The sequence below is a fragment of the Bombus vancouverensis genome, chromosome 11, assembly GCF_051014615.1.
Source record: "Bombus vancouverensis nearcticus chromosome 11, iyBomVanc1_principal, whole genome shotgun sequence".
Taxonomy (NCBI): Eukaryota; Metazoa; Arthropoda; class Insecta; order Hymenoptera; family Apidae; genus Bombus; species Bombus vancouverensis.
The window spans coordinates 8,699,848-8,716,600 of NC_134921.1; the positions used below are offsets into that span (position 1 = coordinate 8,699,848).

Sequence of the window (16,753 nt, forward strand, 5' to 3'; positions counted from 1 at the left end):
CGTTAAATCAACAAAAATTCTCACGTCGACGAGCAAGAACCTCTGATAAAGCCCGAGTGGAAATTTTCTCTCGTTTTATCACGATGCAACAACGCGGTTGATAAACAGCTTTCTTTTTTGAGAAAATAACGAAAAAAGAGAGAGGGAGAGGGAGGGAGAGAGAGAGAGAGAGAGAGAGAAAGCGGACAAGCTGATAGGAAGCAAAGAACGGAATATCAAGTTGACGTCAGCCGAACGATTTAGCCAACGGTTTTTCAAACTGTTGCATTTATTTACATCAGTGATTGCAAAGAAATAATATACATACGAAGCATCGTTGTAAACGTTCTGGTATTTTTTCGTTTCTCGTCTCGTGTTTCCTCGCCTCTCTTTTTTAAAACGTATTTATGTTTCCTACGTTTTTACGCCACATTCGAACACCATGGGACTTCTCCTCGACCTCGTTTATTTTAATATTGCATCATCGAAAAAGGGCGCAATCTTAAGCTAATTAAATCGCTGGACAAATAGTACACATTTCTGTACTACAGTCGCTTAGTATACGTTTTCTTCGTTCATCTCGCTGTTTCTTATTTTATTTCGATCTTCGCATTGCTCTACAGAGTTCGAAGGGTCTACCACCGAACGCTGATATAACGACGATAACTCGCTAGTAGATAGAGTATGCATTCGTACATAGTAAGGCGTTATTGAACGATCGTTGATACAATCTTCTGACGATTTACGAGCACGTAGCTTGTCGCTTTACGTGTCTGGATATAAGATTTTGGAAACTTGATAAAAGAAAAATGATGTAAAAATAAGTAGAATAATTACGTCGTTGAAATGGGAGGGAAAAGCAAAGAGTGCATGGAATTAAAATAAACAGATGCAGAGTCGATTGAAATATTATAATTAATATTCAGAGGAAAAGGAAAAAGTGTTCGGTAAATAGTTGTGCTATAAAATTACGATAAAAGACTGAAAGGACAGGGAATTACAAAAAAAAAAAAATGTAAAATCAAATGAAACATTGATTCGTCTAGTTTTTATTATATCACCATATGGAGGAAACGAGACGAATATATGTTATAATTTAATATTAACGCAAATATTCAGAAAGAAACTTATTCATTGGAAAATCATATAAACGTTTAAACATATTAAGGATAAAATTAAAGGTGCAAAGAATTACACAAAGAGCGCGATCGATCGAAATATTAATGAAAATATCCAGAAGGAAAGGAAGAGGCATTTAATAAAAGATTTGATTAAAGCTAAAGCTGCAGTGAATTATTAAAAATCACGACTGAGATATCAAAGAAATTGGAAAGAAGGAAGGAACCAATTATTCGATAAAACATTTTTTTTTAAATCAACCAGCTTATAAAAAGTGTTCCCTTCTTCGAAGAAAACATGATTCAGATGTGTATGCACGATCGTGGAACATTAACAGAGCGTGGAAGGCGGTCTCTTCCGACGTGTCCCGCGCCAAATCGAAATCGTGAGCAATCGAACGCGACACGGAAGCGCAAAATTTCGATCACCTGCTATTCGAGAACAACGATGCGAACTAGCTGGCGCAAGCTGATCGACCTGGCCGCCTTTTTCTTTATCACCGATTCATTTAAATACCTTAGGGAAGGAAGATTATTTGCTATAGAAACGCCATAGTATTTACAACAGGACGACGTTAACGCGTCGTTCCGATTCACGAATTCAATGGAACATCAGTGGAAACTACGATATCATTTTTTTTTTACTTCTTTTTCTTTTTTGATGAAGAGAAATCGACGATCTATTTTCATCGTCGATGGCCTAACTCTATGTTATCTTTAATCGATATTATTTTTTTTTTGTTTTTTTTTAAGACGATCTCAGAACGATTTTGTGAGCAGCAACGAAAAAAATGAACGTTTATACATATGTACGCGATAGTTGTTGCGTATACGTTATTCGTGACGCCAATATTTCGAACGATTCGAGCAATCAGGAGAAATTAATCGATTTTAATTACCTTTCCTCTCGACGTGCCTCGGTAAATATACGATAGTTCTAATTTACATAATATATCGATCACATAATAGATCGTTGACGTATCGTCTAATTAAATCACCAGCAATTTCTGTGGATCTAGGAATTACAGTAAATCGAATGAAATTTTCCTGTTTCATCGTACGTTAATCGTAAAGCATAAGTTACTAGACAATTCTATTCAGACGACGTTCCCTTCATTGAAATCTTGAAATAATCGATCGGAACTATCGTAAAGGCGTCAACTGGGTCACTGGTAATCCACCAATCCGAGATTTCAATCGCTCTCTCGTTTCTCCGCTTTTGATCCGCCCCATTCTGTTCGAAAGTATTTTGGCGGTCCTTCCAGTCGTTAATTAAACGTTAGTAGATAAAGTATCTTTATTTTATTGTTAGACATATCCGAGGAATACAGAGCTATTTTAAAGACGGGATTCTTCGCGTAAGATGCAGCGTTATATTAGAAACAGTCGTTTCGATGGAAACAGCCGTCGAATCGGCCACGCAAAATGTCTTTTAATTTCTAAAAATCGCGTCGTTGCACGGGAAACTCTTCCGGGCAACGTCGACTACGTGTAAATTTTGAACACATTCGCTGCTATGTATTTAAATATTACTTGTCCATTTCTGGAATTGCAAATTTTTCTTCGTCGAAAGCGTCTTTATCTTGAGTAACAATTATTTCTTTATTCCACGCTTTCTTCTAGTCTTTTTAGGTCATTCTATAACACGCGAAAGCTCAACAATTGCGCCAGTAGAGCCTCCTACTGTGAAATAATCAGAGCAACGTACCGTGTGCGTCGACGGGATCGCTAATCCTTAGATAATTAAATCGGCACACAATATACGTCAATAGCAGCGAAAGTGTTAGCCTCGATCAGCATCCAAATGGCCGATAAACTCGTCGTTCGAACGAAATCTTTCAGGGGACAAATTTCTACGGTATCTCTAAGGTTTGCCTAAGTACGATACGGCATTTGAACGTAGCATTTGAACTATTCCAAAGGAGAGGAAGGAATTAATAATAACTGTTTTATGTACAAGATGATCGTTCATCATTCATCCATGCATCTGTTCAATTTCACTCACTGCTCATTCTCTTGTCGCGTTCCATTTTTCATCGAATTTAAATCCACTGTCAGCGAATTATCCTGGAACCACCGCAAAGTATCCTCTTGAAGGCTTGCCTGAACTCTGGTGAAAATACCGTGTATATCACAGGGTTCAGGGTGCTGTTGAAGTAGCCCAGCCACAGGAAGACGCTCGCTATTAGCTCCGGTGGCTCGCAGGCCTCGCACGTGGCACGAAGCAACGCGACCAAGAAGAAAGGCAACCAACACGCGACGAACGCCCCGGTGATTATCGCAAGCGTTTTCGCAGCTTTCCTCTCGCGTTTCGACTCGATCGTCTCGCGTGTTTTCTTGCTCGAGGAGGTCGAATGGCTGCTAGAAGGATTGGTGACGGTAGTCGTCGTGGTAGTCGTTGTCGTTGACACTGTTGACGGTGTGACGGTGGTCGACTGCGTCGCGTTCGCGCCGTTGTACGACGACGACTTCTCCGGCGAGATCGACGAATGGTCCGGCGTGGATCTTGTTATGGTGAACGCTGTTGACTCCTCCCTCGGTCTGAAATGTACGTCAGTTTTAATCAAGCTGCGATTAAAATTATTTTTGATCTCCTTAGGTGGACAGAGATATTTTATACTGTCATACAAAAGTACAGGGATGTTTCATTGTGTTTCATAGAACGTAAATTTCATTAGAAAATTAGCAATACGCCTGTGTTAATCGAATGAGAATTAATATCGATTCTGCAGTATTGGCTCGACAGAAATATTCTATGTTTGCCTAAAAGTATGTGGACATTTGGTTATTTGCGATAGACATTTGTAAATCATGTGGATTATTTGAATTTGGTAGGATTTCATTCTCTATTGGAGCTGTCGCAAAGTATAAAATATAGTTAAATAATGATGCTAAATATTAACGCGCAATAAAAAGATTGGTATTTGCAAGTGTCAAACGTTATGGAGCAATTTTGTTGTTTTTAAAGAGTTGTCGATTCATTTGGTTGTCAAACTATACTTACATAAAATGCATAAGATTCGTTCAAATTGATAGACTATAATCCTGGCAGTAATATTTAAAAAACCAATGATGCTTCGATAAATTATATATTTAATTTTAATATAAATATCGATAAGTCTTTCAATGAATTTGTATTTCGTGCGATGTATGGACACATTTCGAGACTAGTCGTTTGGTTTCTGAAAAATCCCACCCCATTCACTTTGTTCCATTACTAAAATTAGACAATATCCAGAAAATGGAATTTATCAGTTTGATATCTTAGTAGTTCAATGAATTTATCGATTCTCCAAGAAGATAGTAAATGTTTCCCTGGAATCCTAAGTTCTCCATTAATTCATACGTTTTGCTATCACGTTCAAGTATTTTTTATGCAAATAGACCAAAGCGTCCACACATTTATGAGCAACAGCGTACGTTTAACAAGATTTCTGCTAGAAATGCCACGTAATGCAACGTAACGTTAACAAGCTGTTACGTATAAGTATTCTCAGCGATTCAGCAACGTAATTAGTCTGTGGCGCGCAAGAAACCGGCCTCGTGAAAATCACGAATGGGGAAGGATAGTTAAGGCACGCCGCTAACGAGCCTCGCAACCGTGTATCTATTCAGATTCGTGGGGGAGAAGCGGAACCTTCTTGTGACGAGTCTAAGGATGCCTCTTCTTTCACGAGGTGGTTGCACGATAGTTCCTGGTCTCTTTCTGATTCGCTTTCGTGCCGCCTGAAATATCCTCCAGTACAGGAATAGAATAACGAGCAGCGGCAGGTAGAAAGTGGTGCACGTGGCAAAAATCTGCAAATATATTTAAGAAAATTTCACACAATCGAACAGTAAGTATTTCTTATATATATAGGAAAGGTCATACGTTCCTAAAAAAAAAAAAAAAGAAGAAATGATATCGTTATGCAATAACGGGCGAGTAATATCGTTACGTAACGAGTTTCAATTGAATGAATTTCAATTTCACAGGAAGATTACTCCGGTTAACAAACACTGGTGTTTGTCACAGTGAATATTTGCATTGGTCTTCGTGTATTTTTTTTCGCTGAATTCCAATCTGTGATCAGATTTTTTTCAATCACGCAGAGTTTTTATTATTTATGGAAGAGTAATTTTAGAATTCAATATGTTGCCAACCAATTCTATATCGAAACTTTCTTTTCATTTGATCCTTGTATGTAATATGTGTTTCTGTCGCCTTGCTCGATATTTCCAACATATTTTCAAAAATATATCGCTCCCTACAAAATAAACTTTTCATTTGTTTTCTAAATAAACATCGTATCTATCATATTCTTCGACTATCTGGCAAATAGTCCTTCTTCCAGCATTTCATATTATACTCCTGTTTACCTAGCAAATGATATAAACGTCAGAAAATCAACAAAGATACACTTGTCGTATGTTTCGTGTGTGATTTTTATTTCTGTATTCAGCACAAAGACAATTGAACCTTATACGCGACGAAAAAAAATTAATTTGTAGACCGCTGTCACCAGATTCGATTTATAACGGATTAATAAAGGTGTAGAGATGTAATTTCGAAATAACTCGAGGAAGATTCTGATTTATCAAGGGGCAGGTACCTGGTATGCAGGGTCCTGCGACACGAGACACGTCCCATCCGCTATACGGTCCAAATAATCAGGATCCTTCCAGCCAAGTTGAGGCGCCAACGAGATTCCTAAGGACACCAACCAGACGGCGACGATCAACATACCGATCCGTCGTGGATTCCTTGCCTGAAAGTAAAGAAATTCTTTCACCGGCTATCACACTCGAGAATTGACGAGTCCTCGTAACTCGAGGATTCCCTTTTCTCTTCAAAATATTTTTATAATGACCCGTTCGAAATTAATATTCAGATCGAGGCCAAAGAAGGCTGCATATCGATGATATTTGCAGGATTAAAATAGTAAAACCGTTTTCAAAGTGGCCTGAAACGTTTTCACCTCATTGGTTCGAGATAATCAGCTTAGTCGATTGCAACAGTATCACGCGATCATAAATCTCGGATTCCATAGCAGCAACTATCTCCAACATGCGATGGGATATCGTGGGATTCAGATTCGATTAGCTATTGACTGTTAGGGATAGGACGGTGGATTGATTACTAGATACGAGTAGGAAATTTCGATATACTCGTCGATTCTCAAACAGAATTTCCATGTAGAAATTTAACCCTCGGATAATAACGCGTGGATAACCTACGTAAGGTTGTTTTATCGCGCGCTATACCGACGATTATCATCTTATGGCACGGATAAACTAATTAAAATTCAAACTGTACGTTACCAAAACGATTGAAATTAAGATAAATTATACACAGATTAATTAAAAAAGATTCTGCGGCACGTTAAAAAATGCAAAAAATATATTCAATCTAATAGACAATGTAAGGAAAAATTGGTTGGTTGGTTTTGACCAAATATGAAAAATTCTTAATTGTTTGAAAATCGCGGTTCCACATCTAACTGGACGTTAGTCGGGTATAGCGACTCAAATTTCCAATTTGTCCGGCAATTTTACTATAAAAGAAATCACGAGTTATTTCACGATACGGCGCATGAAACAATGCAATGTTTTCGTGTAAAAACAGACTAAACATTCTATGAGCGTACATGCAATAATCCTACTAATTACATCCTCCGTTTTAATGATCTCTGGTCGTACAAAGGGAAGCAGGACACCGAGCTCGATTATCGAGTCGCATTCTACGATCAATATACACGAGCGTTTCCACGTCCCAGCATATCCTAATCTCCTTCTCGATACTGTCATCCCTCCGGGGTCCACGCGATCGTGACGTAAGTTCGTCATTCGTTACCGTTCTAGTCTCACGAACTACCTGCAGACCGCGACAGTGTTAATTAACCTGTATATAATTGAGATCGGTGACTGCCCAATATCTGTCGACCGCGATAGCCACCAGATGCAATATCGAGGCAGTGCAGCAGAGGACGTCGCTGCTGGTCCACATGTCGCAAAGCCCAGGTCCCAACGACCATCCCGCGTTTATCTGCAATAAACAGAATTATCTGTTAAAGGGGTATACGTCGATGTGTCGTCGTGATGTCGTTCGATCGATCACCACGTGAATGAGAATCTTAAGGGTCGGCCTGAACAAGTTCATTGTCACGTGTCATCGATATCGTACCATACGTATTATGTCTTATTCAAGCTGTGTTGTTTGAAGGATAAGTAGATTCATTATCATATGTAGACTGTACGCGTTTATGGAGATTCGTGTTCTTACGATATACATAATAAGAAACGAATGGATAACAATTTGTCTCACCCTCTAGATTAGAGTTTCTTAAATTTTTTACAATCGCTATGCAAAATGTCGACTATCTACCGTTAAAGGATTCAGGAAAATTTATCGAGTTATTAATCGACATTAAGTATAAAACACCAGCTTTTGAAGAAATCGTTTATATGGATTTTAATTCAGAAGTAGCACAGAATTCCCAGCAGTTTTTAAAATGGTCTTAAACACGCTTCTAACTTTTTATAAACATCTATTGCCTATACACATCGAGATTGAATTAGTGTGAACGAGAAATTTGTATAAATTAATCTTATTTCGAAACCAACAGGCAAAAATTAATGAAATGTACGTATAAATACGTACAGTAAACTCGAAATATCGATTAACTATGAAAAACATCGTAGATGCTGTGACATTTGAAATATTTAGTTTGGATTTAATTCTTTATACAAGAATAAACAAGCACATTTGTCTCGTCAATATAAATAAATAAAAATAAATATTAAATATTAATATATAAAAATTTAATTTTATCCTAATCAGCAGCAATAAGTGATCGAATTATAAATGTAACAATGAATTATTTAAAATCCAACTTCTATCGCTTATTATCCATTAATGTTTTATTTGTATTTATTTTATGTACGGTTTTATGTACATAACCGATAAATTAGAGTTGCGTAAAATTTTCAGGGCCGAAACAGGGGTCACGAATGGAAAAGTTTCAAGAAGCGCAGCTGTAGAAGTTATGAATGGAGAAGGTGCTAGCGACATGAAATACTCACTTTGTTCTTTAATTAATTGTTAGGAAGACTGAGAACAGTTAGCGTATTGCAAATTCATAGGTACATTTATCAGAGCGACTGAAGAAATGGAACTGAAATGAAAATCCGTTATATTAAAGTGTCATTTTTTTAATGACAGAAGGAAGAAAATTTTCAAACAATTTATTCAATTACTCGCACAATAACGATATGTAACGTTCTCGTCCCAGTCATAAAATATTTTCTAATATTAATATTCGGCAAACGATAAAAATGTACATGGAAGTTAAAGGATATGCTAACAAGTATATCTTCTTCACTTCAGGATTATTAAAACGTAGATTCTTTACCATTCTCCATATGGTTGTTCAAAGTCTGCGACCGTAGATAAAATTTCTATTTGTTTCCTAGGTAGATGCGCGAGGAATTGATTTTTCGCTTTTATTACCGAGACGGAATCTCTTCTCTTTCGCTACGTCCCACCTAGCTAATCATCTGCTAGCTGCCTCCGTGTGCATTAGCCTGTTTCTCGAATAATATTCAAAACGAACGTAAAGTCATTAACGGAATGTCATTCCAGTTTTGCCGGAGCATCATTTCGTTGCATTTGATGGAGGAGTCTAATTACAACGTCTCTTATAGGAGAAAATATGTCTAACAAAAACAGAGAAGGATCTCGACGGCTTGAAATTGTAATATCAGTTTGCTGTGACGCGAAACTACAGTAATAACAGGCGACATAATGAAAATTACTGCAGTGGTGGACCCTCGGCTGCAGAAATTCTCAGCAACTACCGGGAAAACTCCGCGTAGAAGCAGCTATCGTAGTCTTCAATGGTACTTCATAGACATGAAAATTCTGCCGCTTTTATCGGTGACAAGCGCGAACTACGTTGAACGCTCATTTCCAATTTGCCACACGCGCAAACACTGAAACTGTCGATACTAAATAACACGCGTCTCGTTACAAACTTGAAAACTTTCCCTCAATTTCGTTATACCCGCTATTCGCCTTCCGCGTTGTATAAAAGTGCAAAAAATTGCACGCGTGTCCGTTTTTCTTCGTATCCCATTCGGCGAGAAAAAGAAAATAAAGAACAGCGGGGGGAAAAAATACGGGGAAGAGCACCATTGCGAAAATACCAGCTTTAATGGTACATGTACGTTCCATGAACGTGGTTTCTAACCGAATACGCTAAATAAAACATTCAGACAGTTATATGTGTATATTCGCGAGATTGGCGCAACGTGTTTATCTTGAATGTTTAAAAGCAATCATTAACACATAACCAACAGAGAGGCCGACATAAAATACGACCTACAGTGGTGTAGTCACGGCGCTTTCGATAAAAACGGCCCACGCGATTCATGCGTTTATTGTTGCTGATACCGTAAATGTGAAACAATGAGATTAAATGCATTTCAGTTATCGTGCGGTTTGATAAATCTAGTGCGAGCAACCTGGTAACCGGAAACGATTTACATTCTTCAGATTCTTTACATTAGTTCTAGAGGGTGGTCGGTAACTGGCGGTACAAGCGGAAAGGGGGAGATTCTATGCGAAAAAAGAAGTCGAAAATATAGAATAAAAATTTTTCGTTCGAGGCTTTGTTTTTGAGAAAATCGACTTTGAATTTTCGCTCGGTACGCGTGCGGTACGTTATAACAGATCTCTCTGTAGATCGTTGTCTCGATGGAAAAATTAAAAAAAAAAAAAAATTAAAAAAGAATTAAAAAAAAATTTTTTTGTTCTATATTTTCGACTTCTTTTTTCACGTAAATCACGCCCTTTCCGCTTGTACCACCAGTTACCAACCACCCTGTATATTTCTACACTTGCACATTTCTATCCTATTTCATATTTCCTATTCCTACATTTCTATTCAAAAATTTGTTTACTTACTATACCTTTCCTGATCCCCATTCTTCGGATATTTTTACTGATACTCCAAATTCATGCAAAACTTCTAAATATTAGTACTCCAACTCATTTATACGCTTGCCGAACAACTAGAACCACTTTGATTATCCACGCACAGATCAAATGATCACAGTAAATTGATACAAATCCTCATAGTCACGGAAAGACTTCAACTTTGACCATAAAAATTGTCCACAGAAAGTCAACATTTTGTTACTAAAATCTACTGAGTAGATGGAGAAACGCATGCCTTTTAATCCCGTTTTTGTTTCATCCTGATATCTCAAACAGTTTTCGAGATATAAGCGTTCATAGTGTCCTTATGTCCCTTAAGATAATGCAAGGACGTCGGACGACCTTGCTATCGCCCTATCGTTCCCAGGAACAGTAGAAGAAACCGTCCAGTTAGCTTCTATCGCTGACCAGCGCGTTTGACGCGAGCTTATGATAAGACAGTGACGAGTCGCGAGAGAAAAGCGCGAGCAGGCGACAAGGACAGAGACAATAAACGGCTGAAAATTACCATCGTCTTTACACGGTGATATCTCCGGAACCGGAAGTTGTATCGTGATAAATGAGAAAGTATTTTAAAGGTGAAGCTTCCACGCTTCCGCTAATCGTTCACTCATTGATCAGAAGTTACTATCTTCAAAGTTACAGCGGTTCAAAGTTTTGCTAATTTCAATTCGGCTCAATCGACTTTCTGCATGAATTTTATGATAAATATGTTAATTTCTGTGGAAAGTTTGCTTACGACAAGTTTGTTAGCAGTGGAACGAAGATTCTAAATTGGTTTGGAATTTACTACATGTACTCTGCATAAAGTGAGTTGATTAATTTTGTTTATTGTTTATTCACGTTGATTGATGTAGCAGTTTTATGAGTTATATTTACTTGTTGATTCAGGAATGAGACGACAGTAACTCTGTACGTGTACTGAAAGTCTGGCGAGTTGCAAAAATTTACTCATAATGTTGCTGTTGTTAGTAGCGATCGCTCATTTCTCTGATGTTTCGTGTAAGCTCGTAACATGTGCTCGGGGAATTGCTTCTTCCTACTAGAAGACACGTATGCTTGAATGTATAGTTCTCGAAGTTATGAGTTTTGCCGACGCAGAGAACAAAGAATAGGAGGTAAATAAAAGGAAAAGCAGCGTACTTTATGAAGGACCCTTTGCGTTAGAAAAGAGCGAGGATCCTTTCTTTGCCTTCCCTTGTGTATCTCTCTTATACCTCGCATAAACGAGAACGAATAAAAATTTGTCGTCTCAACCTTCCTCCATTCTAGCTTTTTCCCCTCGTGAAACTTTCCATATTAAAAGAATCACGCAGTTAATTAAATGTTAATGAAAGTACGCGCGTTAACTCGTACGTAGGAGGAAGCTTATCTTAATAGGAAGAAGAAAGGAGTACATTTTTTCGTGCTATATTTTTGAAACAATTTTTCTAATCTTCTCCTAGCAGGAAATGTACATATCAAAACCTACGCGTAGAAAGTTAATTGAACGAAACTATCGTACTCCATGTCGATCAAAATTCTCTCGTATCGATGTAGTTTTGTTGTTCTTCGAGCGCGAATGTATCGAAAATTGATTCGATAAATATGCGTGGCTCGTTAATTACAAATATCGGATGACCCTCGTCCATGGTCTTTATATTCAGCGTCGTTCATTATTATGATGTTTAATAAACTATTAATAATTTATCACTATTTATTAATAATTTTCTAAAGTAATAAAAATGGCGATTGTGTCCGATATGAAAGCAAACCGGAGTGCGAGTCTTCTATTCAAAGGCGTTCGTGCACAGAAATCCTAAATCACGAGAAGGTGGAAAGAAAAACAAAGCTGATGCGAGTGGTAAAATAGGAGCGACGATTGATTTAATACGTTGTCCCATTTTTCGAATCCCTGAAGAGCGTTCGGTGTCGCTTACCGAGCGTGTTTCTAAATAAAGCTTCTTCCGCTTCTGTCAAAGTTGCAGAAGACAGCTTCCTTGGTTTGATAAAGTCGAAATTTTTTTCATCCTCCTTTGTTCCTCTATTCGAGCATTTACGTAACGAAACGAGGCCACCGCTCTCTAATTTCCATTCAATTTGTTTCCGCCTTAAACCGCCGCGGAACACGTTTACAATTGTTGTTCGATTACGCAACCTGCTTATCGATCGATAAAAGCCTCTTAACTATTTGGTCTTGTGTGATTAACCGAATAAACTTAAAAATAAATTGCAGTGAGACATGGCTGTTTTATCGAGAAGGATACTCGAGGCCAGATAAGTAATGTGCTTTGTTATCTGTCAAATTTGGTTACCAACAATTTTCATGCGATCTATGTTTAAACTCGATATCGATAACGCGATACATAGAGTGAAATATATCATCTACTTATATCGACAATCATCGACGATCGTTGTTCTCTGCGATATTCAAATCATTTCCTCGTTTCCGATATTTTCTCTTGCTATATCTAAAGTACACGATGTTTTCTTACTCTTTCGTTAGTGTATTAAAAACTAACAGCGTCTTATAATACACAACAACACGAAGTTAATCTACACGAAGTTGTTTTTGTGATTTTGACACATCAAAGTTTAGATAGTTGAAACAACCTTGCCTTACCGTATATGTACCGTATATGTATATTGAAAAAGAACGCGGAAAGGCGACGAATTCAATCGTCGACAAGTAAAATTTGTCAAGTATGTGGAAAGGAAAAAGTCTGGAGGAGTCGTATCGTACCGCATCGATGGAAGATATTTTCTCTGAAAACAGAATTTAATTTTCAGGATGTGCATGTTTTCTTTCTTTCTTCTTTTTTTTTTCTTCTCGTCCGTGATCCATTACACGGAGAAGCAAGACGATCGGCGCACCCGTGAACGTAATCGCAACGTTGTTCGCCGATGTGTTGAACAACAACTATCTGAATATCACGAGACTGGGCATCGGTAGATGGGTTGGAAAGCGTTTGTTCGCATACAATAGAAACTCTGGCTCGGCTGCCACAACGCACCGGTCTCGTAAATCATCTGCTCGTGTCAGTGCGCAACATATTCGTAAGGAGATTAGGATCGATACATCGGTATCAGTATTCCAGCAGACCGCCCATGCCTCTGATATTTTCGAAATTTTTTCTGCTTCGAGAGATCGTGACTATGTACGTTTCTCTAATTATCAACTGTCACGTGGATTTCGGGGTCTCTCGATATTTGCCATAGGTCGATGCCTGAATGTGTTACACGATATACTGTATGATGCTGTAAATTCTAAAGCAGAAACGGTTTGGTCAGTGGGTATGAATACGATATTGATTTTTGGCTTACTCTGATTGCTTTTTAATAATTAACCAGTTTTGGTGCAACTTTTCAGACATTCCAAATGAAGATTAATGCGTCGTGTGATTAAATTTCTGGTAGTATTAATAATTCACCGTAATAAATTTTTACCTTTGTGGATAATTATAACGATTACAAATTATATTACGAGAAGTTATCGTTTATATATTATAATCGCATTAAATATGGAGTACTTTGACTCTCTGAGTGTGTGGCACGAAAGAGACTCGCGCAAATCGTCAAATAGAGTATTATAAATTTGATATCTTAAATGTTATTATATGTAAGATAATTATTGATAATTTTTTACTATAAAAAGTTGAAGGGATTTATTTCTTATGTTCGATACTAGAAATACAAGGAATTTTGAGGATAAGAAGCTTTGTATATAATTATTTTTTTAATTGTTCGTTCTAAATTTCTTGATATATTATTGTACTGTTAAAAGGTTAACTAAGTGCAGTGGCGGTTAGAAACTTTTTGCTGAAAGTGGAATTTTATTACGTCGTTGAGATAAAAAATTTCTGAAGGTAAACATCTGTGGCGCAACTATTACTTTTAGGAATTTTGAGAATATTTTGGCTGGAAGAATTTTATTAATGTATAAGTTACAATAAAATAGTACTGTGCTCTGTAGGCATTTCTCTCTACTTACACATTTATATTCTATATATATTTATACATATTTTCCTGTATGTTCTATGTATCTTTACATTATGTATTCTGTATGTCTTATCTATGCGTCTACGTGAAGCTTAGAGGCGCACAAATTTGTAGAAAGCTAGTAGTCTGAGAAAATATAACAACAAAATACATAATGAAATAAAAAAGTTGGAAATAATCGGCTTAGTAGTTTGTGAATGAAATATTTTGATTATTAAATTTGCGCAAGATGTAACTGAATTCTCAATAAATTACACGAGATCAGACCGAATTTGATTGAAAGCAGCGTTGGCAGGTATTTGTTCGATCTTTCTAAATCGGTCGACGCCGCAGTAACTCGAAGACAAATCGATTCCAATCGAGATCCAGCGAAATTAATGCCCCCAATTCCGAGCAACAAGTGCCAAAACTGTCATAACGCCTGGTTCGAAATGCAGTGCTCAAAATACGAGTTGCAGATGGAACATTTAATGAGCGAAGTGTCAAACTTCCTTGACGTCAATCCTTATATTATATATCACCTGGTAAACTCACTAGTATATATCACTTGGAAAACTTCCTATTGTTAGTCGAACCAATTCGAGGAATATTGTCTTACAGTGAAACGATTGTCAGTCGAATGCTTATCGTTAATAGATAAACGGAGTCGAACGAGTGCGACTCAGTATTCATCGACGTCGCTTGTTTATAAATTTTCCAACTTCATTATACAGATATTTGCATAGTATATGTACCTATTGAATATTTCAAAGAATAGATGACTCACATATTTTCACGCATAATCCTTCAGATAAATTTTAAAAAGTCACGTTCGTAGTCGTCATTTTTTTTTATCTATGTTTCAATGTATTAAATCGATTACTATTCCTAAATATATTGCACCTGACAATCGAGTTATAACTTAGGCAAAGGTTTCTACGACCACGAAATTGAAATTCAATAGAGAGCAACGAGTTTTATTTATGTCGATTTTAGTTCTTGCGAAATACATTTGTAGTTGGTTTAATCTACTTTTAATAAGGATAAAAACTATAGATAATTCTCAATTAAAGAAATTATTACGCCCAAGAGACTGTCAATTTCTCTTTCTCAATTAACAAGTTAAAGACTTCCAGTTCGCTTGTAATGTTTCTCAATAAAGGAACTATTACATCCAGGAGATTGGCAACTTCTCATCCTCGATTAACAAGCTAAAGACTTTCAACTCCTTTGTAATGTTCATCACTGTCCATGAAACCCAAGAGTATGTTGTAAAGGAAACCGTATATCCTGAACCCTAATCAATTACGAGAACAATAAATCACAAAACCTGTATTAAATTCGTCTCTACGGCCCTTTGTACGGCCCCTAAACAAGCTCAGCCGAATAATTAATATGGAACCCTGAAGGGACGGAACCTAAATGTAGACGAGGAAAACGACATCGAAATAAGGCCTTAAGTATTACGTGAAATGACTCAGGCGAACTCAATTTCCACTTACATTCGGGGACCTCGGTTATCTCGGATAAACGAAATCAGGCCAGGCTCGTTGAATCGAGAACTGCCGGTTAAATGAGGCAGGGTATAGAACTGAAAGTTACCAAGGGAGATGACCAGGGTGGGAAATTAATGACACTTCACAAAGGATACAATTCATGTGAGAACATTTTTCCACGTCCCCGAAGAACCACTCGACGGAATATCGTCCTTTGCTTCGCTCCTTGAAAAATTCAGCTACACACCTTGCAAAAAACCTCCATCCTTTGTCGAGAGTCTTCACTTTCTATTTTTACTAACCAGCATCCCCTTTCCCTAGCTGTCGGCCGTAAAGACGTTGTTACAGACTGTCTGACAGAGAGTCATTAAATTTCCAAAAAATACGAGTATTATTTAGAAAATTGTTTTGAAAGGTGGAATCTTTGGAATAAAACATTTTAAAGTTTATGATACGCACGAGAGTATTTTAGTCTTCTGAACTGGTTTTAAGAGTTGAATATTTATTTGGTTTGGACGCATGCATTTCATAGTCAAGGAAACTGCCGAATATTTAGCTGATGTTGACAATTACGCGGGCATTTTCAACTATTTAGACTTCCTGGATCTTTCTACTTTGAGCAACTCTTAAACTTTGTACTTTCAATTGTTGGATTTTTAATATGAAGATCGGGAGAGAAACTTGATAATATATTTTTCTCGATTTTCTGACTTTTGTGTCAGTCCATGATTAAATGGAAGAACTTTAATACGACATAATTGAGAATAAAGATAATTTATTAGACGCGAGGATACAAATCTTTTAGAAAGTTAATGAATTGATGAAGTTTTACGAATTTTTATGAACGTTTGAAAAAACACATTTGACGTTAACAAATAAGTTTTGCTTATTGCTAAAATACCCCGCACTACAAATTTTCAGGAAGCCTTAACAATCAAACTTCGAACGAAAGGCTTCCTTGCAGTAATTAGCGTTTTTTCTGTTATTCTGGCGAATTTCGCGTGAAATCAGAGCGAGGTCGGTTCAAAGAATCCCCAAGACAAGGGGCAAAAGATTGGAAGGAAGGAAGAGCTCGACTGATAAGAGAGGAGAAGATATATAGGAAAGAGTGACGCACGCCTGCTTAAAAGTCCATTCATGGTATTGGAATCTAGCTCCGAAAGCCAATCGACTTTTGTCTTTGCCAGTGACTCCTATCGCGCTTCGCCTTTCCACATTTTTCTCTT

At 37.2% G+C, this 16,753-nt stretch overlaps 1 protein-coding gene across 8 annotated transcripts in view; it reads right to left on the reverse strand.

Annotated features, from left to right (window-relative positions):
• Positions 1-250: 250 nt before the first annotated feature.
• 5-HT1 (serotonin receptor) overlaps positions 251-16,753 on the reverse strand; it is a 158,151-nt gene continuing 141,648 nt past the window's right edge. For all 8 annotated transcript variants that reach the window (XM_076622687.1, XM_076622683.1, XM_076622685.1 and 5 more), the window contains 4 exons: positions 6,979-7,122; positions 5,690-5,845; positions 4,735-4,895; positions 251-3,638 (listed from right to left, as the gene is read on the reverse strand). In XM_076622687.1, the coding sequence (XP_076478802.1) occupies positions 3,152-3,638; positions 4,735-4,895; positions 5,690-5,845; positions 6,979-7,122 (948 nt within the window). In that variant the 3' untranslated portion in view covers positions 251-3,151. The remainder of the gene's footprint in view (positions 3,639-4,734; positions 4,896-5,689; positions 5,846-6,978; positions 7,123-16,753) is intronic.